At 42.6% G+C, this 26,763-nt stretch overlaps 1 protein-coding gene across 4 annotated transcripts in view; it reads right to left on the bottom strand.

Annotated features, from left to right (window-relative positions):
• Positions 1–26,763, bottom strand: part of hecw1 (HECT, C2 and WW domain containing E3 ubiquitin protein ligase 1) — an 81,336-nt gene that overhangs the window by 13,018 nt on the left and 41,555 nt on the right. For 3 of the 4 annotated variants that reach the window (XM_023326414.1, XM_023326415.1, XM_023326418.1), the window contains 12 exons: positions 23,333–24,237; positions 21,483–22,059; positions 18,763–18,861; positions 17,688–17,841; positions 15,228–15,313; positions 14,719–14,825; positions 12,724–12,909; positions 12,181–12,315; positions 10,128–10,242; positions 8,174–8,270; positions 7,657–7,740; positions 6,915–7,021 (listed from right to left, as the gene is read on the bottom strand). In XM_023326414.1, the coding sequence (XP_023182182.1) occupies positions 6,915–7,021; positions 7,657–7,740; positions 8,174–8,270; positions 10,128–10,242; positions 12,181–12,315; positions 12,724–12,909; positions 14,719–14,825; positions 15,228–15,313; positions 17,688–17,841; positions 18,763–18,861; positions 21,483–22,059; positions 23,333–24,237 (2,652 nt within the window). The remainder of the gene's footprint in view (positions 1–6,914; positions 7,022–7,656; positions 7,741–8,173; positions 8,271–10,127; positions 10,243–12,180; positions 12,316–12,723; positions 12,910–14,718; positions 14,826–15,227; positions 15,314–17,687; positions 17,842–18,762; positions 18,862–21,482; positions 22,060–23,332; positions 24,238–26,763) is intronic. The other variant, XM_023326417.1, reaches the window with a different exon arrangement.

Consider the following 26,763-nt stretch of genomic DNA (forward strand, 5'->3'; position numbering starts at 1 on the left):
CGTCTCGAGGGCGACTGATGACCTGATAGCTCCAGACCAGGGTAGCGTTACAGGCTAACACTCTGGCAGAGAAGTGTCAGCATCCTCCTCCATTTATATGCCTCCAAATGAGTAGATGGAGGACAGGTGTGCAGACGCCGACTCACGCCCTCAGGCTCCCTCTAGTGGAGAAAATCTGACAAACCTCAGGATCCCGACAGTACCCCTCCTTCAACGACCGCCACCCGGCGGTCCAAACGAACAGGAGGGCAGAGACGAACGATAGTCCGAAATCAAGGAAGGATCCAAAAGAAAAGAACCCGGAACCCAAATCCGGTCCTCCGGGCCGTAGCCCTCCCAGTCGACCAGGTACTGCCAGCCCCGGCCCCGACGACGGGAGTCCACGACCCGGCGAACAGTGTAGGCTGGGTGCCCATCTATCTCACGGGGGGGAGTAGGGGAGTCGGAAGGAGGGCACAGTGGACTGGTCAGGACGGGCTTAACCTGGGAGACGTGGAATGTGGGATGAATCCGGAGAGAGGGAGGCAGACGTAAACGTACAGCAGAAGGACTGACAACCGACTCAATCTTATATGGGCCAATGAAATGAGGAGACAGTTTTCGAGACATGGACTTCAATGGAATGTCTCTGGTGGACAGCCAAACCTGCTGTCCCGGCGAGTAGGTGGGGGCTGGGCGTCTTCTTCGATCCGCAAATCGCCGGTTTAGATCAGATGAACGATTCAGAGCTGCTACTGTGTTTTTCCAGATTGAGCGGCAGCGGCGGATGTGATGCTGGATCGAAGTGACCGAAATTTCCTTCTCATTGGCCGGAAACAGTGGAGGTTGGTATCCTAGCGAGACTTCAAAAGGGGACAGACCAGTAGCAGATGAAACGTGAGCATTATGTGCATACTCCACCCAATGCAGAAACTGACTCCAGTCAGAGGGGTTGGTGGAAGTGATGCATCTGAGCGTGGACTCCAGCTCTTGATTCATTCGCTCAGTTTGACCGTTTGACTGGGGGTGGTAGCCAGAAGTTAGACAAACCTTCGCTTCTAGGGCAGCACAAAAATGTTTCCATACCTGGGCGGTGAACTGTGGACCTCTGTCAGAAAGTATCTCCTGTGGGATACCGTGCAGTTTGAAAACGTGCTTCACCAGAAGCTGAGCGGTCTGAAGGGCTGTGGGAAGTTTCCTAAGTGGAATGAGATGACAGGCTTTTGAAAATCGATCAATGACAGTGAGTATGGTGGTCATGCCCTTGGATGCAGGTAACCCCGTCACAAAATCTATAGCGATGTGTGACCATGGGCGTTTGGGAATAGGCAATGGATGAAGCAGACCTGAGGGAGGCTGATGAGATGATTTATTCCGGGCACAAACAGGACAGGCTAGGACAAACTCTTTTATGTCTTTATGAAGTGATGGCCACCAGAACCGACGGGAAATCAGGGCCACAGTTCTACTGACCCCAGGATGAGCTGAAAACTTCGTAGTATGCATCCAATGAATTAATCACTGCAGAAGGAACATATGTCCTATTAGGCAGGCCTGTGCCAGGGTCTGGTTCAGAGGTCTGAGCTTGTTTAATTAGATCTGAAGCCTCTCAGGAGACTGTGGCTACAGTACAACTAGCAGGTAAGATGGCAGCTGGTGTCTCAGGTTCATCAGAGGCGTGAAGACGGGACAGAGCATCTGGTTTTATGTTCTTCGACCCCGGGCGGTATGAAATGGTCAGATTGAATCGGGAGAAGAATAACGACCAGCGGGACTGACGGGGATTTGATCTTTTGGCGGATTGAATGTAGGAGAGGTTTTTGTGATCTGTCCATACCAAAATGGGATGCTCGGCGCCCTCCAGCCAATGCCGCCATTCCTCCAAAGCCAATTTAATGGCGAGGAGCTCTCTATCACCAATGTCGTAGTTCCGTTCAGCTGGGGTGAGTCTGCGGGAGAAAAACGCACAAGGATGAGTTTTCTGGTCAGATTCAGAACTTTGAGAAAGTACGGCTCCCACCCCTGAGTCGGGTGCATCCACCTCCAGGATGAACTGTTTGGAGGGGTCAGGTTGAATGAGGATGGGTGCGCTAGAAAACAGAGTTTTGAGTTTCTTGAATGCCGCTTCAGCCTCAGGTGACCAGTGAAACGCCTTCTTAATAGAAGTTAACGCTGTCAGAGGAAGGGCTGTTTGACTGTAATTTCTGATGAACCTTCAATAGAAATTGGCAAACCCCAGAAACCTTTGGAGTTGTTTCCTGTTTTCTGGAGTGGGCCAGTCCAGAACCGCCTGGATTTTGTCCTCTGATGGTCTCACCTGCCCGCCCTCGAGCACGAATCCCAGAAAGGTAACAGATGAGCGATGAAACTCGCATTTCTCACCTTTGACGAACAGTTTATTTTCCAAAAGTCTCTGAAGGACTAAGCGAACATGTCTCCGATGTTCAGAGATGGTCCTGGAATAGATCAAGATGTCGTCAAGGTAGACGAACACAAACACATTTAAAAAATCCCTCAAAACGTCATTAACTAGCGCCTGGAAACAAGCGGGTGCATTAGACAGACCGAAAGGCATGACTAGATACTCAAAATGTCCCAGGGGTGTTTTGAAAGCTGTTTTCCACTCGTCTCCTTCACGGATTCTGAGGAGGTGGTAAGCGTTTCTTAAGTCTAACTTGGTGAAAACTGTGGCATCCTGAACCGGTTCGAAAGCCGAAGCTAATAGAGGCAACGGGTATTTGTTCTTGATTGTTATTTGATTTAGCCCCCGGTAATCAATACAGGGCCGCAGAGAGTCGTCTTTTTTACTTACAAAGAAAAAACCCGATCCGAGTGGAGAAGATGATGGTCGGATGATTCCTGTCGCAAGAGACTCGTTGATATAATTCTACATGATCTCCCTCTCCGGTTTGGAGATATTATAAAGCCGACTGTTAGGCAGTGGCGCTCCAGGGAGGAGATCGATGGCACAGTCATAAGGGCGGTGCGGAGGGAGAGAAAGAGCACTAGATTTACTGAACACTGGAGCCAAATCATGATAATCAGGTGGAATGGCAGAGAGGTCGGGTGGGTCAACCTCCTGACGGTTTGCCGGTGACTGACTCGGAGGGGCGGCTGAGCAGAGGCAGGGGCAATGACAGGAAATGGACCAGGACTCCACATTTTTCTTAGACCAGTTGATATGGGGATTGTGGAGTTGAAGCCAATCAAAACCCAGAACTACAGGGGAGCTAGCAGCAGGAAAAACAAAAAATGATATCGTTTCCCTATGATTCCCAGAAATTAAAAGGTCTAGGGGTCTGGTCTGGTGAGTTATGTGAGGTAGTTGTTTACCATCCAATGCTGTAACTCTCAGGGGGTTAGTCAACAGAGTAGTTTCGATATCTAATTGTTTGACCAAATCGGAGTCAATTAGATTTCTCTCACAACCTGAGTCAATCATGGCTGACAGAGTGAGAGACTGATTTTTATTAAACAAAGTTGCTGGTAACAGGAGACGAGGAGAATTTTCTGTTTGAAGATGGTCCGCCAGTCTCCTCATTTCCTCTGGCGGACCCCTGCTTTTAATTTAGTGGGACAGGTGGACACAAAATGTCCGGGTTCACCACAGTATAAGCAGAGGTTTTCTTTGAACCTCCTTTGCCTTTCTTCTGGCGTGAGTCGGGTGTGACCGATCTGCATTGGCTCGGCTTCAGTGACAACTGTGGATGAGGAAATGGCATCATTAGATCTTTCAGGTAGCATTGTGACCGGGAAAATGCGGCTCTTGGATTTTGCATTGGATCTGGCCCGCAGCCGGTTATCTAAACGGATAGTCAGTCGTATCAGATCTTCCAAAGTGTTCGGTTCATCTAATGTTGCCAACTCGTCTTTTATAGATTCGTTTAGAGAGTGAAAATAGGCGCTCTTAAGCGCCGTTTGCCCCCAGCCTGAAGCAGCCGCTTTAATCCGGAACTCAATAGCGAAATCAGCCACCGTCCGGTTACCTTGCTTGATTTCTAACAAACCACGGGAATCTGCGGTCTTATCTGTATCTTGGATGAATGCTTGCTTAAACTCCTTTATGAACTCATCAAAAGTACAACCATAATCCACTGTGGAAGAGTATTTGGCTTCTGCCCACTCCAATGCTTTACCAGACAGATGTGATAGGATAAAAGAAATTTTTCTACCATCCTGAGAGAAGCTCTGAGGAGAGTGATTGAAAATTATGGAGCATTGAAACAAAAAACCTTTGAACTTACTTGCTTCACCTGAGAATCTCTCAGGCAGGGATGGGCGGAAATCAGAAACTGTGGAGTGGACTGTATTCTCTGACCTGGAAGGTGGATTTGGATCCGAGGCGGGAGCCGGATCGGCAGCAGGAGCTGCAGCAGCAGCGGATGCCTGAGAACTGGATCTTTGTAAAAAACCGGCGATCTCTTGCAGAGTGCGGTTCGTCTCGGCTTGGCGTTTACTCAGCTCTTGTAAGGCGGCATCATGGTTTTGAATGAGAACATGCTGCTGCTCCAAAGCCCTTCGGAGTGACTCTGCGGGGCTAGGTTGTTGGCCAGAGTGTTCTGTCATGTTGGTGTTGAGTTTCCTAACCCACATGCAGAAACACTCCAGAGACAGGAAATACAATAGTGTGATTTATTTACAGTGATTTCAAACAAAAGGAATTAGGATCCCGGTTCGCCTGGCAGATCTCAGGGCAACTAGGGGAGGACAGAGATGATTAGTCAGGACCCAGGAAATTTGTCGTTTGGTGGAGGTTGAGGATATACCTGTTCGGGGGGAAGTATTGGACCGGGAGAGGACCTTGAGGGTCTAGAGGCTGGTCAGCGGGTTGAGGGTCGAAATCAGAGGCGGCGGCAGAGGACGGACAGGTAAGGCTCAAGGCGGTGAGGGTTCCGTCTCGAGGGCGACTGATGACCTAATAGCTCCAGACCAGGGTAGCGTTACAGGCTAACACTCTGGCAGAGAAGTGTCAGCATCCTCCTCCATTTATATGCCTCCAAATGAGTAGATGGAGGACAGGTGTGCAGACGCCGACTCACGCCCTCAGAAGGTCTCAGGCTCCCTCTAGTGGAGAAAATCTGACAAACCTAAGGATCCCGACAGTACCCCTCCTTCAACGACCGCCACCCGGTGGTCCAAACGAACAGGAGGGCAGAGACGAACGATAGTCCGAAATCAAGGAAGGATCCAAAAGAAAAGAACCCGGAACCCACATCCGGTCCTCCGGGCCGTAGCCCTCCCAGTCGACCAGGTACTGCCAGCCCCGGCCCCGACGACGGGAGTCCACGACCCGGCGAACAGTGTAGGCTGGGTGCCCATCTATCTCACGGGGGGGAGTAGGGGGGTCGGAAGGAGGGCACAGTGGACTGGTCAGGACGGGCTTAAGCTGGGAGACGTGGAATGTGGGATGAATCCGGAGAGAGGGAGGCAGACGTAAACGTACAGCAGAAGGACTGACAACCGACTCAATCTTATATGGGCCAATGAAATGAGGAGACAGTTTTCGAGACATGGACTTCAATGGAATGTCTCTGGTGGACAGCCAAACCTGCTGTCCCGGCGAGTAGGTGGGGGCTGGGCGTCTTCTTCGATCCGCAAATCGCTGGTTTAGATCAGATGAACGATTCAGAGCTGCTACTGTGTTTTTCCAGATTGAGCGGCAGCGGCGGATGTGATGCTGGATTGAAGTGACCGAAATTTCCTTCTCATCGGCCGGAAACAGTGGAGGTTGGTAAGGTTGGTAAGGCTCAAGGCAGTGAGGGTTCCGTCTCGAGGGCGACTGATGACCTGATAGCTCCAGACCAGGGTAGCGTTACAGGCTAACACTCTGGCAGAGAAGTGTCAGCATCCTCCTCCATTTATATGCCTCCAAATGAGTAGATGGAGGACAGGTGTGCAGACGCTGACTCACGCCCTCAGAAGGTCTCAGGCTCCCTCTAGTGGAGAAAAGCTGACAAACCTCAGGATCCTGACAAATACTCTTAATTCCAACATGAGTGTTTTAGAAATAAAATGAGACTACTCATAGCATCAGGGTAAATACAAGGCAGTAGGGACTAAAGATAATCACCCATGCAGTAATTAAACAATAGGTTTGAACCTACAGTATTTGTAAAGTTAAGTCCATGAGGTGGCAGTGCAAATATTTCAGGATTTGTTTGCCTCTTCCCTCGGAGTCAGTAATCTTATGTTGTCAGGCTGTCACTTTAAAATCAGACAGAAAAATATCTTTGCTGTCTTCTGTAGATCTGTGTTGAAAACTATGCGGGCAAAGTCACCAAAATATAAATAAATGTATGTTTGGTGGTTGAATCCCAACTATTTCCAGGTATTTAATTTATCAAAACTCAAGTGTTCATATACTGGAATTGCCCATTTTGCATACATTTGTTAATCCATCCAGGAACTTCAAACATTTTTGTCCCCAAATCTAAACTGGCATGATGCGTTTTCATTCTGTCTTCTCTGTGCCTCTGAAAGAAACAATTATTCAATATTGTGCAGTAGACCTGTTGCTGAGTCAGGACTGTCCACCCAAAATCGATCAGTAAAACTCATTTCGGTTTTCCTTTTCAAGAAAAGGGGGAAAAAAACTTCAACATTGGGTTCAAAGAGTCAGTTTAGCATGAAAACTTTTTCCCTGACAATTGGCTCAGTAGTTTGACATCAAAACCTATATTCATCTTGCCCTGGTGTGTGTTGACAGCTTTTCCACTTTATGTTTTTCCCAAAGACAATAGAACAGCAGAGAAAGAAGAGCAATTATAGACTAAAGTTTGATGCTGTGACCCAACTTCCTTTTTTAGAATCTCCCTTCAGTATATACACATGCGTGCACACCCCCACACGTGCGTTGTGGCCTCCAGTAGATGTGCCAGAGTGCATTAAGAAAGCCCTGATGTCAGAATGATACATGAACAGTTAAAAAAACCAACCAGGAGAGCTCTGTGGGGAGGAAGCGGGTGAACAGCGAGGGGAGAAACTGAACCCAGGGTGGACGGCATGAGGTGGAATGTAAGACATGATTTCCTCTTCATATAAACTGCAAAGACAGAAGCAGAAGAAGATACATTATTACAAAAAGTCGGAACATAATGTTGTGTGGATATGGGTCTAGTTAATAAAAGGTTTTAAAAATTTATTATCACATCATGTCTGATGCAGGTTTTGCTCTGAAATTGATTGACCTTAATAAAACCTGGAACTTCATTAGTTCCAGGCAAGTCTGCCTGCGGGTGTTTTGAGTTATTTATGAATTTATAAAGTGCAGATTCTAAGCTTTCTTAGAATCTAAGAAAGCTTAGATTTCTTAGATCTAAGCTTTCTTAGTGTTTCTATGTCAAAAACATAGAAATTCTAAGATCTAACTTGGGAGTCAAGTTGTGTTTGACCTCTAGTTCCAGAGAAACACTTCTGAAGAGCAAATTACTTTGGGAAAAGTTTGAGCTCCTGATTCTGTGAGAGCACTTTAACCTCCTCCTGTCCTAACCTTAATGTGCAGCAGTTCACAAAAGGTGATAAAAACATGGCTGAGCAAGACCAATATGACAAGCTCATTTAGAAATGAGGGCAGTTTTAAAAACTCTAATGCAGAACTGGATGAACATTCTGGTTCAATTCTGTGAACAGATGATGACTTGTACCAGCTCTGCAAATGTGACCTTCATGAAGTTTTACCTTAGCAGGATTACAAGGTCTGCATCACATGACAGCTTCTCCACACCCTGAGTACCTTCTGTCCGGATGTAGTGCACCTTTTCTCTACATCAAAAAGACATAATGATAAAAAAACATTATTTATACAATAAAGTAGTTCAATTTCACTTATGAAATAGATATTAACTAACATATATTTGGGATACTTCTTCTGCTTAACTACAAAAGACTTTGATAACGTTCAGTTACCATGCAGCCTTCATTGGCGCTATTAACATAATAACAACATGGGATTTTAGGACAGGGTGATCTTAACATCAACAGAACATCAAATCTATGCGTTAAGGGATTTGCCCAACTGCACATATTGTAGCTAAAATCTGTGTAAAAAGATGATGTTGGAGCTAAAAGACTTTTTCTTCACTTCTAGCAACCAAATTTAAAGAAATGTAAAATACTTGGATTTTATACTACAGAAACAACTCACATTTTTCTGGTCATACTTTACAGATGTAGTTCCCTTTTTGTCTATGCTTACCTTAATGCGTGGTTTCTGCTTAGACTGGGCTGGCGCTCCTGCAGCATGTCAAATATGTTTGGCTGTCGTAGGAATGCCACTATCTTGTCATTGTAAGCTATAACAGATACACACAGAAATTACAAACTGCTAACTGGTATACATTGCAGTTAAAAATGTTTACTCCCTGATTTCATATTTCCTCTGTTTTCAAACCTAATTGCACCTATCTCTTGTTTCCCCTGATTGTCTCCCTGTCTATTTAAACCCACCTGTGTTCCTTGTTGAGTCCTTGTCAAATCTGTTGTGTCAAGCTGTCTTGCAGTCAAGTCTTTTGTCAGATGTCTACTGTACCTGTTGCTACCAGTTTTGAGCCTTAGCCTTCCATTCATTCTATGCTGCCTGGACTTTGGATTATTATGCTTTTGTAATTTATTTCATCATTAAACAACCATCATTCACTCCAACCTGGGTTCTCAGCGTCTGCCTCACCACCTCTCTACCGCACTTCATGACAGTTGTCCTTGTCATTATTATTTATTTATTCATTCATTTATATGCCAGATGTAAATGAATACACAAATTTACAACTTTCAAAACGTTCCAGTTTTGTCCCATCAGTCTACAGAAAATTTTTTATAAAGGTTTTGGAGGTCATCAATACAGTGAACCCTCGCTATAACGCGGTTCACCTTTCACTGCTTCGCGGTGTTTTTTTGTGCAGTTTTTTTTCCACAGTGCATTGTGTTGTGTGTCCTGACTGGCTAAACAGTCTCAGCACTTCTTCTCTACCTGTGTGCCAATAACGTTATGGTACTTAAATATACAGCTTGGCAAATTTTGGCAAATATTTTTTCCCAGAAGAAAAAAGAGCAACAACAACTACCAATAACTATGTTCTTCTCTCTAAAAAACACACCTGCACCACCTGCATCAGAAGAAAAAGCCACTAGAGAGCGGAGTCAGGTCGCAGTGTCAGAGGCACAGTGAAATGCGCAAGTCACAATTTGCCCTACTGTACTTCGTATTGATGATTAAAATTATTATTTTACTGTAGTTATTTGTAAGAAAGCATTCTATTTGTTAAAAAAAATGCTTAGGCCTGAAAACAGGTTTTGTTCTTTGGTTTCAATGTAGAGTATTTAATTATGCTGTATAATAATTGTAAAAAAATAAAGATAACTACTTCACAGATTTCGCCTATCACGGGTTCTTTTCGGAATGCAACCCCCGCGAAAAACGAGGGTTCACTGTATATGTTTTGGGTAAATGTGAGATTGAGGGTGAGGGTTGTTGTTTAGATTCTTTAATCCACTCTATGCAGTCAAATAGGTTATTTTAAGAGATTTCTTGATAATACACAGTCAGTAATCAGGACAGGAGTGAAATTGAGGCAAATATGGTTGTTCACATTCAATGTATAAACTAACAAGTTGGAATGATTCTATTTGCAAAGAATTATGTCTTTAAATACATAAAATTATAATTTCAAAACAATGAACTTATCTACTGACATCTGATAATCTGAAACATTTAAGGGTGGGAAAAAGCTAATCCAGAGGAATTTCTACAAAATATGATACAGTACTGTACAGTGGGGGAAACGGATTGAGTCAGCCACTGATTGTACAAGTTCTCCTATTTAGAAATTTGAGAGAGGTCTATAATTTTCATCATAGGTACACTTCAACTATGAGAGACAAAAATTCAGGAAATCACACTGTAGGGTTTTTAAGGAATTTATTTGTAAATTATTGTGGAAAATAAGCATTTGGTCATCCACAAATAAGCAAGACTTCTACCTCTTACATACCTCTTTTCTTCTCCACTCATTACCTGTGTCAATGGCAGCTGTTTGACCTTGTTGTCAGCTTGCACAATCAGTGGCTGGCTAAAACTGGCTAAATACTTTTTGCCCCACTGTATTGTATTCTGTGGTTCCATGTCAAGGACAAGATGCTATTTCAGCCCTTACAGAGAGCAGTCAGCTGCTTTGGGTCAGTTTGACGGTGACTGCGTATGGCTGCTACCAGGCTGTTACCGGGCCGACCCATCAGAGACGCCCCTCGACTCCTGGACACTTCAGAGGCCTGAGTACAAACCAAGACAGGAGACACTGTTCACTGATTGGTGTTCACTGATCGGTAGCAGTTGGAGAGTCACTTCAGGAGCCTCATAGTCTCATTTGTCTTATACTTGTTGGACCAAAAATTGTTTTGGAAATTGAACACATCTTAGTTCTAGCTACATCCAATTCAACTTTCTGTAAATTCAAAACACAGCCTACAAATTAAAAAAACAAACAAAAAAACTGGGTGTTTACAAGAAGTGAGAAAAGGGTAACACTTTATTTGACGGGTTGTGAATAAAACCGTAATGACACCATCATAAACATGACATAACACCTGTCATGAACATGAGTAAGTCTTCATGAATATTTATGACTGTTGTCATAAAGTGTCATTCGGTAAATCATGACACTTTTAATACAAAGTTGACATTATTCAAAATGTGTTGGGTTCTGCAGGGGAGTGGTTTCTCTACATTTACAGGGTGGCAGGCTGACGGGATCCAGCTAGTGCTCATCAAGACCAATCAGCGAAGGCCTTAAATAGGAGCAGCTTCCCTGAGGCAGACGCCAGATGATTTTGCTTCTATAGTGGTACACTCTGGCTCTCTGTGCTGCTGTTACTGTGTTTAACTTGTTCTGATTCCTCTCTCATCTATTCCCTCCTCAGAGAACTAGCTCTGATCACCCCCTAGTGCTCAGACTACCTAATTACCTGATCCTCGCTGCTCCGCTCCTGGTTACGCTGCTGCCTGTCCACCCTCAGTCTCATGCTGGAACTCCTCCACCTGGAAATCCCACACTGCACAGACTGCTGGAAAACCCATGTACCCACCTCCGCTCATCCTAACCCTCAGCCAGTAAGCCATCACCAGGTTACACCATCATTCCCTTCATTTGCTTCCCTCTTTAACCACTCACCTTTCCTCAGTTCCTCCTCTGGCCCGGTTCCTCCCTGCTGCTGCAGATCAACGCCTCTCTATTCTCTCCCCATTTGCACTCATTATTCAATAAATCTGTTAAACTGCGCTTGGTGTCCGTAGTTGTTGCTTGCCTTCAAGTCCTGGTAACCTCTCACTATGACAAAATGTCTTTATGACAACTTGACATTAACCAAGAAATTATGATCTGACATAAATTTGTTATAAAAGTATTACTGATTAAACTTTAGCTTTAATAACATAAAGCTACATAACTTTTAAAATTTAATCAGTAATGAATAATGTCAACTTTGTATTAAAAGTGTCATGATTTACTGAATGACACTTTATGACAACAGTCATAAATATTCATGAAGACTTACTCATGCTCATGTTATGTCAGGTGTTATGTCATGTTTATGACGGTGTCATTACGGTCTTATTCACAACCCATCAAATACAGTGTTACTAAAAAAAATGTGCAAACACAGATGTGAAAAGAACAGCAGAGTCATATAGACTTATCGAGATCGTTTGAGTGTTGGTTATATAGTGTGACGCTAGCACAGAGATGGACTTCCTAATGAACTGTTCTAACTTGATCCTCCTCCTTACCTATAGATAAGCTGCTCCTCCAATATACTACACCCAGCTGGGAGAGATTCCTTCCTGCTTCAAACGCTCTAGTATTATCAAAGTTCTCAAGAAATGATCATGGGGTCTTTGATGACCCTATGATGCAGTCATGTAACCTCAATATGGGGTCATGTGGTCTGTCACCACATGACTGGGTCAAGACATCTTTTTGCTGAACCATCTGAAGGACATGAGAGCAGCAAGGCATGTGGAGTCTGTCTCCAGGTGACCATTACAGATTGGCTGCTTGTGTAAACCTAATTTAGTGAACTAAACTTATATCTTGCACTTTTCATTGGTTAATGCAGACAGAGGAGGAGCTACAGTTCCTTTTTGGATAACTCTGTTTCTCCTAGGGAAGGTGCTGAGATACACAAACAGATAGACGTGTGTTGGCTGTGTACCTCTCCAGCGCTGTAACTACGGAGTCTCTGCAGGTGCTGTTTGTGGGCCAGGTGGCCTGGCAGTCGACCATTCTGCAGTGGGATCCGAGGGTCAATGAAGGTTGTGGCTCGACTGTTGTGATCCACAAAGAAAGACTAGAGAAATAAAAGGCAGAAATCTTACAAGTGAAACTGTTCCTAGATGATGGGTGAAGGTTAACCCTAACCCTGTGGGAGGAAGCCGGTGTACACAGAACATACAAAAGCTATGCAGAAAGACTCAGGCTGGGACTCAAACCTTCTTGCTGCAAGGCAACAGTCCATCTGCACCACTGTACAACCCATCAAACATACTTTTTGTAGTCCATTAATAATTTAACAAAGGAGGCAATTACTGTTTTCTATCATGTAAGGAAAGCTTTTTCCCTTAATAAATGAAATCAATACAAAACAGTGCTTCACATTTGGGCTATGTTTGTTGAATGTTGAAACGTACTTGATGATCCCAAACATTAAAGTGTAACAGTAAGGCAAAAATCTGAAATCTGAGAGGGGGTAGTCTACCTTTCCTTGTGGGTCAGTCTTGATTTCCCAGCCTCTTGGCAGCTCCAGCTGTGTGTCTGCAAACTTGTTAAGGAAGACCACCAGGTCCCTATTATGCTGATAGCGCTCAAAGTTTCTGGCATCACGACGCACCTTCAGGATCATGTGCTTCACACAGCTGCTGCTGGTGAACATACGGTAAGCTGCCTGTGGAGGAAACCAGTAAGAAGTACTAAGAAAGTGACTGTAAGGAAAGTTATATGTTTCCTATTCTATAATTAGTTGTGTGATCACTACTTGTGTTGGATAATTTTTTGCTTTGTAAAATCAGATGTAGATATACAAAAAACCAATGGTGGTCACTGATAACTAGTTATTAGTTAGTTATTGTAACCCTACTATTAGTGACTGTCAAACAAAGTCGCTGAGCAGCTGAATAGGGGAATCCTTGTTGACGCGCCAGCTGATCAAAAAACGCCATTCCAGGATGCAATTAAGATGGTTTTATTCTGTCATATTATCAATATCCAAGAACAGTGTCCAAAAGAGTATTAAAACTGGATCCGCAGGTTTAAACAGTGATCAAGGACAAAAAACCATATTAGCATAAGGCGGTCAGCAAAAAGTAAAACCTCCCCCATCACCCACTCACTAAAGTCACTAGGTCCGCAAGAGGTGATCTACAATCACTAATAACACCACGTGATCCTGCCCCTCACCTATTGACCACCTACTGCACTGGTCATAAACATTAGATCTGCTAACACACTACTGACCTTTTTGCACGTGACGTCGTGCTCTTTGGAACACGGCCCACTCTGCCATGACAGACATAAAAACATCCAACATGCGCTCATATGAGGCTTGTCTAAAACAGACAGTTGGTAGCCTAATATCTCTTTTATTTAGTTGATTTCACTGTAAAAATTGTCATAGTGTGCTGTGCGGTTAGCTACACAAACAGACAATGATGAAAACCAAATTTGTCATTTTAATGAGGAAAGATACTGCGGTAATAGATGGCAGTCTTCAATCATAAAGATTGGTAGCCCTCAGTGTAATTCCATATATGTAGTGAACACTTTTCATAAGCTTGCTATTTCCAACTTTAGTGAAAACCACCATCAATGACCCCAACTAGGTGTGTTGCTTCCACAGACAAATTAGCTCCACTTGAACAAGTAGAAGCCATGACAGTATTAACAAAAACAACTAGGGAAAATGATCTCAGTCCCTCCGTTTCTCACTTAAGAAGACCTGGTGCCTTGCGGGATTAAGTGAAATCATTGTATAGGGTCAATACTAACGTGGGATTTGGCAGAAGATAATGCGAAAGCTCTATATGCACCACAGCAAAGCATTCTGGGTACAAAATTAATATAATTTGCTGCACTAAATCATGGCTGGAGAAAGTGAGGCTTTCAAAACAATTCATGTGAATTTTTGGTTTATTAACAACCCTACTTCATGAACAAACAATATTAATTGTTTGTTCATGTAACTGCATAACTCATTTGTTTCTTGCATACTTGCCACTTACTCATTAAGATTTATTTAAAAAAACATGAGGAGAGGAAACAGACTTGCTGCGTAAACAGACTTCAAAAAAGAGCATGAATATAAACGTCTACTTAAAGAGTTCTAAACAGAGGATAACCAAAACACAGATATCAAACTTTATTCCACTGAATGTTTCAAATAGCCAGGTACATCACTGTTATAAACCTATACTGATCTGGTCTTAATGATTATCTTCTGCTTGTGGAGCAAAATTACCTCAAGACTTAAAGAAAACTAATCCAACGACAAAAAAGTGTGAAGTTACTGATGGAATATTTTTAACTACTAAGTTCAGCTTTAGCTATTCCTAAGGTGCTTTAGCTTTTGTTTTAAGTTTTCTCCAAACATGATGTTGTGAGTTATGGCTGAACATCTCTGTTGATGAGTTCAAAGATGGTGTTCATTTCATTTCCACAAATAGCTGTGTGCGTGTGTGTTCTTGTAAGAAGCACTCACATAGTTGCTGTGCAACACAGTGAAAAATTCAGGGTGTGAGATGAACTTGACAGCCGGTGACTGAAGGAGATATGTGATCTTCTGATGATTGACCGGGGAGGAAGGGGCTGCAAACAAAAAGAGAACTATTATTCTTTAGTAATGATCAAGAATGATGGCTGCACTGTGTTTGGTACATGTTTCTGGTAAGCAATAAGCAAATCAAAATAATCCTAACCCCAAACGGTCTGCTGATTTAGAAGCCAAAACTGACAGTTGCTATAATTCTTCAACACAACTTTCCTTTAGTGACACTTTACTTCTGAACTCAATAGCAAACATTAAACTACTTAAGCTAGTAAAAGCACTAAATGTTGCTTTGGTTTCAACTTCCAATAGGCCAAGGGATTTTAATGTCTATCAGGGTTAGTTAATTCTGAATGAGTTAGCTTTGGCGATTCAAACTTTAAATTTCAAAGGGTTTCATCAGCAGTTAAATTGCTGGTGAAACAGGTTTGTGAAAGAGGTACCTGTCTGAACAGGCTCCAATTCACCATCTGAACTCCGACTCCCACTATCCTCCTCTGTGGCCATGGTCCTCTGGATGTTCTGGTATCTATAAGAAAATCATAGCTTCATGTCAGAAGCAGACAGAATGAAATGTGCACTGCATATGAAGAAGTGGTGAATTACAAGACCAAAAAGCAGGTGGGAAAGGGGGGTCAGGGAAGACATTTTGGGCAGTTCACCTAAAATAAGAAACACCAGAAGATAAGTGGAGTTAGCACTTCAGAAAAAAAATGGTAGCCTTGTAACATAACCATCATGTTTGTTTGTTTTTTCTGAATAAATACATTAAAGAGTAAATGTATCAAACTGTTTTGTAGAACAGTTGTTGTTGTTTCATTGTTAAAATTATATAATTACTGTATTTCCACTGTTTAAAACTGATTTTGGGCAGCATCATGCTGGTTTTAGGTGTGGTTGAAATTAGTAAATAAAAAGGGGGCATGTGCGTTGGTGCAACCGAAGAGGAAGACGCACACCGTCAGATCTGTGCAGCGGAAGATTTCACTTGAATGTTTAAAACAAGTAAAAAATCAAAGAAAAGACATAAAACAGCAATCAAAGTTCGCCCCAGCGCCGCAGATCGTGCATTTAGAAACTGGATTGGAGCTTGCACCCATGAAACGCCGCCCGGTGCAAGAGGACGCCACTGAGTGGGAAGAAAGATGCTCCAGGTGAGATCAGGACTTTACATTTCTTTTTGGGCATTTTTGGTGGTACCACTCTTTTTCAACTGTTTTTTTTTTGGGGGGGGAAGGGTTGACGTTTTGGATTTTTCATTTTGGATTGGGACTTTGGATTAAAACGGAGAAATACTTCCAGGACTTTGTTTTGTTTTTTGAGGATATGGAACTCCTTTGAGGACATTATTCTCCTCAAAAAAGAATGGGAATTTTTGGACATTTAATTATTTAGGTTTTTTTGCTTATATAAACTGAGTGATTTAAATCTAACCTATAATTATTTTTTGAGGGATTTTTGGTTACTGATCTATTTATCAGAAGAACTATTATTATCTCTTAGTATTGTGATTTTTTTTAAATAAATCATTGTTGCTAAAAATCAACAAATTTCATATTGAGTGGTTGGATATTTATTTTCTTATCAAATTCAATGGTGTAACATATTTTAGCTGATTCCTGTGACAGATCCCCCTTGAGTATATTGTGAGTTCAGCTTTAAATCAAGCTGAATTTTACAGCCTCTCACATACAGCAAATCTCACAGCAACAAACTGCTGTGAAAAAAGCTTCAGGCTTATGAAGAGAATACAGCAGGTGGCAGAGCCGTCTCCTGACTAAGGGTTTGCTTCTTAAGTATACAATGTTTCTGTATAAACGATCACTACATTGATTAAACCATTTTTTTCAAAAAATGATTGAGATTTTTTTGGGATGAACAATGATATGAAAATAATATAGCAAGAGAAAAATCCAATCATGTAAAGTTTCAGGTGGGACAAGTTGAAAATAATAGACAAAAAAACTTTACTTTTTGTTCACAGATAATTCTGGCACAACACTGACCTGTTGTGAAGAAGGGTGAAAATGAGGCCACTTTTCTTTTTCTTTTCAAATATTTTTATTAGAATTTTATACTATACAGACATACAAAAAAAGATGAGAATTAAGAAACATTCAGTACAATCCCTCCCACCACCCCCCAAAAAACACACAAGGTAATAGTTTAAACCTTGTGTTAACAGTTTGAGTTTGTGCCAATAGACATAAGTTATTCCATTTATCCTCAGAGATTTCCGTTTGTAGATCAGTTTTCCATGCTTGTAAATATGAGATACTATTTTCTTTTGAGGCTAAAAGTAAAATCTTACAAAATCGGTAAAGTAGGCCTGTACTCTGATTATGGTGAACGGCTATGTCCTCTATGGTAGAAAGCGGAGGTTCGGCAGTAGATTTCTATGAGGCAGTAACAGAGTTTCTAATCTGTAGATAGTTAAAAAATGCTTTTGGGGCAGACTGTATTTATTTACCAGTTGTTCAAAGGACATCAAAACTCCTTCACTATAAAAGTCCCATATTTTATTTAAGCCTTTATTCAGCCATATTCTAAACCCTCTGTCTGCTCTTCCTGGTTTGAATCTATTATTTCCCTAAATAGGTGAACATGACATCTTGGGCACCTCAGCTAAGACCGTATGGGAATGGTGCCAAACTAATATTGTGTTTTTAAGAAAAAACACAATATTATAATAATAAAAACACAAGAAATGTACTTCAAGTTTTTTTTCAAGGAATGCTTTAAAAATATCATACAAAAAAAACTCACAATGAAGCAGCAAAGTTTGTGAAAATTTCTCTCAGGCCTAAAAACCATTTTTTCTTACTTACAGTTTAGGATGTCATCTTATATGTTAACACGCATATCATTTAAGCAGAACAGAGCATGAATTTTGCCCAGTGTACCTCCGGTTGAGTTGCTCCATTTGCTGTGTAGAACCCGAGCGAGGGATGCCATGGTTGCACTTGGCACCATGGCTTGGTCTCTGCCAAGTTGTGGTCCTGTTGACATGATCGACATAGAAGACCCTGCCATGGCTGTCAACACGAGCTTCCCAGTCTGAGGGAACAGAGAAGGCAGAGAAAGTAATTTAAATCCAGTTGTTGGTTCTGGAACCCCTTCTACTAAGCTGGACTGGAATACTGATGTTCCTAAACATCACAAACTTTGAAGACAACCAACCAAAAAAGCTTTGGTTCAATATCATTACTTGACTACTCTGGATTGAGAGCTTTGTAACATTTAGAACTTATTCCTAACTTGGCTTCAAGTAAAACAGATTATGTTAACGGTTGCATTTATTTGAACTTTTGAGGAACAATGTTAATTCAATCTGACATCCTGCCAAATGCAGCTAAAATCTCAAGCTTAAGTTTGAGTTTTCAAAGATTTATTTATTTCCATTAATTCTATAAGATATCATTGTAAATTCAAAAACAATTTGGTTTCTGGTCTTTCTCCCTTTAAAGTTCCAGCTTCTGTTTAAATAAAGGTTTAAATAGTCTATTTGTCTGGTAGAAACTTGATTCAAATGGTTGGCAGGAGAAAGGCTTGCCCCACTGAAACAAACACCGGAGAAAATTTCTTACAAAGACTGGACCTAAATTTAAGTCTTTGGCCATAACATAAATCTACATGTTTACAGCAATAAGCTGAGTTATTCTGTACACAAAGTCACCTCACCACTGAGACGAATTTGAGTGACAAATGCCCTTTTGCATTACAGTTTTGCTTTTTTGGTCACATTTAATTCAGGATCCAGACATTTGCAAACTCCTTAATTAGACAAGTAACTTTTCCAAGCAGTGAGCAGAATGAAGCTGTTTGCAATGTTGTAGGAGAATGTATGATGAGAAGGATAAAGAGTAAAACACAGAGGAAATGGAGGGGCATAAACACACAGGCAGCAGGCACATTTTCCAGCATACTGGGAATTTAGGATAAGACTCCAGAGTAAGAATGGGAGCTCTGGGTTCTTACTTGGAGGTAAGGCTGGGTCAGTGGCAGCAGGAAAATGTTTTGGGTCATGGCTGGGTCGCAGTACTGGAAGATGGCCAACAGGAGGGGAGAGATCTGAGCCTACAGAACATCAGAGAGACACATGGTTGGGGATTACTATTTATAAATTAGTTATTTAAAATATTATATATTTTCTTGTTCAATGTTGTTAATGAAAGGTGGGACAGGTTTATTACAATTATGTAAATGTATCCATTTTTGATCTGCGTTTTTGGTCTGCATCTTCAATTCTGCTCTCAAACACCTGAAGAAAATATGTATTGAAACTGTGAAATGATCCAAAGCTGTAACAAACTGCCCTTCAAAATACCTCTGAGATGCATTTGGATTGGGTCTGTATTTTGGAAGTCATGAAGATCTTAACTCAAGAAACTCCTTCCTCCATTATCACTGAATATGGTGACAAAATAGCCACTGAAACTATTAGCTTTCCCAAGCGCCCCTATAATATTATTTCTAGCAGAATATGTGATCTGGGGTAGGGTTAGGGGTTAGGTTAACCCTAACCCTACGGGAATGAGAGTACTCAGACTGGGGGAAAATGGGACAATTAAGCAAGCTGATGGAAATGTAATTCATACAATCTGATGATTATAGCACTCAAGAAGCCTTCCAATAATGATGAGAAGATGCATGACCACAAGCAGAAACACAGTAGTTTTCCTGCAGAACAAGAGCTCTTAAACCACAAACTTAGAGGTACAGTGAGGTTAACAGCCCCACTTTTAACCCACACGAAAAAACTGAACAGTTAGTGTTACTAACAGAATCCTTTACTCTCAGACTGCAGGTTTACTAATGAAGAAGTTACAAAAGTGGAATGTGAACAGATCCTTTATCAGGCTCCTCTCCAGTGGAACCAGTTCCCAGACTTAGAATGTGAGGCAGCCTTTTGATAATGCTAATAGTTAGACTGGCTTAGCCATCCTGAACTATCTTTGCATTGACTTAGGCTGCTGGAGGATATAATGACCACTCTACTTTTCCTCACTCTGCAACATTCTCCTACTACTCTCCAGTTTTGTTAATATTTCAACTGCAATGTTGTAGGAGAATGTATGATGAGTAGAATAAAGAGTGAAACACAGAGGAAATGGAGGGGCATAAACACACAGGCAGCAGGCACATGTTCCTGCTGCTACAAGCAGCAGGAAAATGTGTAGAGTATAATGTGGTCATATAATGACCACTCTACCCTTCCTCACTCTGCAACATTCTCCTACTACTCTCCAGTTTTGTTAATATTTCAACTTTCTGCAGAGGATACGCTTGAAAACTACATAGTAAAATAAATAAATAAATAAAATGTACGCTTAAAAGTGTAAAATACCAACAATTACAGACTGTAAAAAATTATATTACCACGGAAGATTCAATGAATTACCATAACTCAAGAAACATAAATTTGAAATTATTTTTACAGTTATGGAATGTAGAAAACAGAGAAATTTATTGTAAAAATCTTAAAAATGGCAAAATCCATAGAAAAATGCCTTTAATATTGCCAGCAGCCAAAGTCAACAAAAGTTACAAATTTACAGATTTTCCTGATCTACAGTGTAAAACCGTAAACCACACTACAAAAATATTTTTTTCTAGAGAACAGAAAGTTAATATGATATTTTGGTTTGATACAATTTTTCTTTTGCTGCTGCTGTTCACTACAATCTGCAGGGAAACAGCCACTATAAAATCTCTCACTTGCCCCCTCTGTTTAATTCTAATTCAGATTCAGACAGCTTCATCAACTTCTAAGGGCAATTCAATACAGCCCAGCAGTCCATACATTCACCTGTAACATAAGTCAACTGACCAAGATCGTTCATCAGTTGAAACAAAATACAATATAAACACAAAATGTGCAAATGCAAAACAGATTTCTTTTATTGTGTTTTATAATGAATTAGACAATGGAAAAGTTAAATAATTTTAACACGATATCATCTACCATGGGGGATGGCTCCTGACATAGTTAGCAATAACAATATAAAATAAATAAATAAATGGGTTGATAAAGCAATGTGTCAAATATTGCATCAGAAAACCTTTCCCAACTTATTCGATTATACAGTCGGGCTGTCTAATCATATAAATTAAACTGTTTTGCTTTCAGCAAAATTTATTTAACATTATCACCATTATTAAATTTTTCATTTTATTTCCAATCTTATTGTTTTATCAGTTTCCTTTTTTTCTTATTTATTCTTTATCAAAGCTTTTCATATTGTTTATTTATTTAAAAATTATTATTTTATTAACTCACAATTCATTTCATTTATTAATTTATTCTAAATTGGGTTTTTATGTCCTGGTTTGCTTTTTATTTGCAGATTCTTTTTCCATTTTGCAAACACACAAATGTCATTTTCTGCAAGCAATCTCAGAGTAAGCACAGTTTGAATATTTTCAACTTACTGTATATAATTTTCTATGATCTGCATGAGGGAAATATGCAGATTGCAAGATATGAAAAACTTTAAAAGCTATGGTGGTAAAATTTTTATTAAAGGCTGATATTGTATTACTTAATCTAATGCTAATGATCTTTCACAGGATGAACTAAAAAGCTGAAAGTCATTGTCATGGAGATGTTTAGCGGTATCATTTCCAGAGAGTGATGCTGCACTCTGGGCTCTGAATAAAGCAGAGAAAGGTGACAGGAAGCTCATGTTTAGTCTCACCGATGCAGTTCTTATCACCGGGTCCGGCCTCTGCTGGCTCTCCCTGCTCCCTTCTTCTAGCCTCGTTCCATCTTCCAGTCCTCCTCTCTCCCCCGTCCCCACCTGGATCCTGAGAGTTATTCTGGACCGGGTTGGGAACAGACTCAAAGGCGCTCTCCTCATCTTCCTCTTCATCCTGGGAGGAGAAGACGGTGCTGCCGGAGAGCCGGTTGCTGTCCACTGATGACAGGCGGTTGTGGCTGCAAAAGCGGCCCTGCTCCTCGTAACCTGAGTTGCTGTAGCAGGAGGTGCTGTAGCAGGAGGTGCTGTAGCAGGAGGTGCTGTAACAGGACGTGTCACAGAACTCGCACTCATTCTCGCCCGGAGGTCTATGGGTCCTGCTACACATCCTGGGCCCTCCTTCAAAGTTAGAATCCCCCTCTTCACTATCTAAGTAGGATGGAGAGATCCTTCTTGTTACTGCATGTCCTCCTCGTCCTCCTTCACCTTCCAGCAGCTGGTTCAACTCAGACAGGCGCTCAATGGAAAGGCTACGGGGCAGAGAGCGCCGGCAGAATGAGCCTGGACACTCTGGGACCTACAAGAACAGAAATATAGCCTGAAGGAATTTCACAGTATAAGAAAACACTGTGAAGATAGGTGTACTGCTTGAACAATTCCATGTTATCACGTTACTTACACTACTGTATATGTAAGCAACGTGCTCTTGGAGACACTTTTTTCTGTACTCTCTACCTCCCCCGTCTGCCCTGTTTTGGCTCTGTGTTCTGTGCTGTCTTTCTTTTGGAGCCTCTCTTTGCATACCTTTAAAATTGCAAATTATGGATCTGGACAGCTGATCTCTCAATGCAATTGATCTAATTTTCTCGACAAGAAGAGTGGGCAAAGGAGAGCCCTCTTGCCCCAACGTGACACATGCTGTTGGATACATTAAGGATTCCTGGGGGAAGTGCAAGACCATCTGTCCATATTGTCATCCAAGGATGTTGGAGATGGCTATATAATTGGATTTCTGCTCTTTGGATTTTATAGTTAGCTAGCATATCGAGAAGTGTCATGTCGGCAACTATTGGGACCATTGATAAGCTGCCAGGTTACAAACTCAGACTCGGACACTGTCAGCAGAATTGCAAACTGGAAGCAATTCTTGCTGAGTCTCAGACCAGCTGTGGTACCTGAAACTCGCTGGCAGGAAGGAACGCACCTTGGTGAGGTTACAAGCTTGGCTCGGCTGGACTAACTACAAATTTGGCTGTTTGAGAGTCACCACTGAGATACATCAGTGAAACTTTAAGGCAGATGGAAAATTAATGTAGCCAGTCTGACCCAAAATAATTGTTATCTGAACTGGCTCCCCCTGTGTAAGCCTTGAATGGATGGCTATCTCAAATTCTGCATGATATTATGTAAACAAGACGCTCTGCTCCCATTACCGTTCCTTTTCCCATGACATCTATGGGCCTGCATCAGAGCTCTACTGAGGCTGTTGATAAACGCTCTATCACCTATCAAGAACCATGGCCGAGGAGGTGGGGTGGGGGGGTGGGGGGGGGGCTACTTACAAATGCATACATGCACACACATATGAATAGCTATAAACATCCCCTTACCCTCAACTAGGACCTCCTACCCTTTGCCCCCCAGTATGGTAGCCTAGGCTGATGCAATCCCCCACGTGGCAGCATCGTTCACTTGGGCGGCCCCTCCCTGCCATCTACTACTCCACCCTCTCAACATAACAACACATGCTGTTCTTCTGCTCAGCCTGGGCCCAGCACTGAAGTCCAATAGGGGTTTTTGAGTGTTGCTTTCCTGAGCTCTCCTTTAAATATAACTTCATCCAAATTCACCTGAGATGGGGACTGTGTTGTGTCCTCCTCTTCTTCCTCCTCTTCCACCTCTTCCTCCTCTTTGGAGCTCTTCAGGGTTGGGGAGGTTGTAGCGTTGGAGTCCACAGTGGAGTTGGTGACCTCCCCCTCCTCTTCCTGGCTGGGAGGTCTGGCTGATGGGAGGCTGTGCAGGAGGTGGTGAATCCGGATGTAGTGGGATCTTGGCGTCTCTAGCTCCCCGCACGCCGAGGCGATCACCGTCTCCAGCTCTGACACAGGCAGGGAGCAGGGCCGTGCTTTACGCCGTGACGAAGCTTGGAAGTTGCAGTTGGAGAACAGAGACTGGCAGGAGCAGGGTTCACAGCTGCTTTCTCCTTTCTCATTGGGCTCCTGTGAAGCTCCTGGGGTAGAGTCTACACATTCTTCCTGTGTTGGGGCCGCCTCCACAGATGGAGCCAATACAGCAGCACCAGTGGCCCCTCCATTTGTCTCTGCCTCTATATGGCAGTCTGAGTCTGACTCAGGGTGGGCTGCACCCTCAGCCTCTTTGCTCTCCTCTCCAGTTTCCCCTCCCTGCTCCTCTTCTCCATTGCCCTCCTGCCGTTCAGGTGAGGCCCCATCCCCTGGCTCTCCCTCAGGCTGTGAAGCTGAGGTCTCATTCCTAACTGTGCTCTGCTGCTCCACTCTTCCTGGTTCCACCTCTGCAGCACTGTTGTCTTCTTGCCTAACAGTAAAAGGGAGGTCCTGGCTCTGTGCTCCTGCCATTGAGGTGTTGGTGTCCAGAGGAGCATCCAGAGGGAGATCCGGCATATCGAGGCTCACACTCAGTGTGTCGTCATCTGGTGCATCAGCTGCATGGTTCCCTTCAGCAGGAGTTTCCACCTCATTGCAAGCTGGCTCCATGACCAGAGAAACCTCCTCATCATCTGCAGCCAGAATACAACAGTTAATTAAATGTACATTTAGACGTTGATTAATCAGAGCTGCATCGATATACTGACTTGCATATCCTCATCACACACTGTTTTACTTTGAGGTGTTCAGAGACACATGATCTCTTTTATAAGTGGCAGGGACATCTTCTGTGTTGGTGACAGCATAACTGATTGAATTGGTGATTTATTTCCAATCAACATGCGGTTGAAATTGCAGTTTTAAAATCTCTCAGCAAATTTCATTTTAGCGTCCAAGACTAGAGAAGGGGCTTCTTTATTATAGAGTGGGCATCTATGGAGTGAAAATAGTCTCAAAATACTTGTGCGTGTGTAATCATGGACTTGTAACTCGTATTGTGTGTAACTTTGGATAGTTGTATCTGTGAAACATGATTTGTAAATCGTAAAAAGAATATTTGTGCTTAACTCCATGTACTTGTAAATATGGGGTCACAAATATGAAGAAATTACAAATACAAAATAAAAGTACACATACACAACTACGATTTCTACAAACATTAAATTTCTACATACAAACTTTTTAATGTCAATGTCAATGTCAAATTTATTTATATAGCACTTTAAAAACAGGCATAAAACTGCACCAAAGTGCTGTACAAGAATGACAATAAACAAATGAATAAAAACAGAGTATCAAAACACTAGTTTAATTAAATGCTAAGGAATAAAAATAAGTTTTAAGAAGCGATTTAAAATGATCCAGGCTGTGGGCAGATCTAATTTGGAAAGGAAGATTGTTCCATAGAAGAGACCAACTACAGAAACAGCCCGATCTCCTTTCCTCTTAAGTCGGGTCCGAGGAACTGTCAGTAAAAGCTGATTATTTGAACGTAGGGTTCTGGACACAGACTGAAATTTTAAAAGGTCCCAAAGATAAGGGGGAGCTAATCCATTTAAAACTTTATAAGTTAATAAAAGAATCTTAAAATCTATTTGATAAAAAACAGGCAGCCAGTGTAAAGAGGCCAGTATGGGCCTTATATGGTCACGCTTCCTGGTTCCTGTAAGAAGTCGTGCTGCTGCGTTCTGGATGATTTGAAGTCGCTGCATCTGTGATTTATCCATGCCTCTATATAAGGAATTGCAATAATCCAAACGAGATGTAATGAAGGCATGGATAAGTCCTTCAAAGTCCTTAAAATCAAAATAAGATTTAACTTTTGCTAAAATCCGCAGGTGATAAAAGCTTGATTTAATGACAGAGCTAACTTGTTATAACTACACCCTCACAAACCACACTGCTCTTCCTGAATCCGATGTTCGACTATCCGACGGACCCTCCTCTCCAGGACCTCTGAATAGACCTTTCCAGGGAGGCTTAAGAGTGTGACCGCCCTATAATTGGGGGGTCACACTCCCCCAATTATAGGGGGAGTGTGACCACCCTTTTTGGGAAGGGTGGTTCCCTTTTTGAACAGTGGAACCACCACCCTAGTCTGCCAATCCAGGGGAACTGCCCCCAATATCCATGCGATATTGCAGAGCCTCGTCAGCCAACACAACCCTACAATATCCAGAGATTTAAGGAACTCCGGGCGGATCTCATCCACCCTCGGGGCCCTGCCAGGAGCTTTTTAACCACCTCTGCGACCTCGTCCCCAGAGATTGGGGAGCCCAACCAAGAGTCCTCAGACTCAGCTTCCTCGATGGAAGGCATGTTGGTGGGATTGAGGAGGTCTTCAAAGTATTCTGCCCACCGGCCCACAACATCCCGAGTAGAGGTCAGCAGCACACCATCCCCACTATAAACAGTGTTGGTGCTGCGCTGTTTCCCCCTCCTGAGATGCCGGATGGTCGACCAGAATCGCCTCGAAGCCGTACAAAAGTCTTTCTCCATGGCCTCTCCAAACTCCTCCCACGCCTGAGTTTTTGCCTCAGCAACCACCCGAGCCACATGCCATTTCGCCCACCGGTACCCATCAGCTGCTTCTGGAGTCCCTCAGGCCAAAAAGGCCCGATAGGACTCCTTCTTCAGCCTGACAGCATCCCTCACCGAAGATGTCAACCAACTGGTTCGAGGGTTGCCGCCACGACAGGCACCGACAACCTTGCGGCCACAGCTTAGATGAGCCGCCTTGACAATGGAGGCACGGAACATGGTCCACTCAGACTCAATGTCCCCCACCTCCCCTGGAACGTGTTTGAAATTCTGCCGGATATGGGAGTTAAAGCTCCGTTAAATGTGCGGCAAACTAGCGGTATTGTAGAGGGCCGCACTGGGTTAACGCGGTGAATTTCAAACTGTCCGACTCGTGCTTCATTATACTCCAAGTCGCTTCAGGTTGTTGCAATCATCAATTTATTCCACTGCGACAGCCATACTTCAGACCTTTCAAGGACTGACACATACTGACCAGGCTAAACCATACAATGTGGCTAACAATAAACGACATTACAACATGGTCAACAGAAATTATGACCACCACCGGCGCACCCGCTTCCTCCTACATACAAATCAGCGTGCCAGTATGGCTCCCATTCATACCTTAGTGACAG

Source organism: Xiphophorus maculatus, chromosome 21, assembly GCF_002775205.1.
Source record: "Xiphophorus maculatus strain JP 163 A chromosome 21, X_maculatus-5.0-male, whole genome shotgun sequence".
In the NCBI taxonomy this organism is placed as follows: Eukaryota; Metazoa; Chordata; class Actinopteri; order Cyprinodontiformes; family Poeciliidae; genus Xiphophorus; species Xiphophorus maculatus.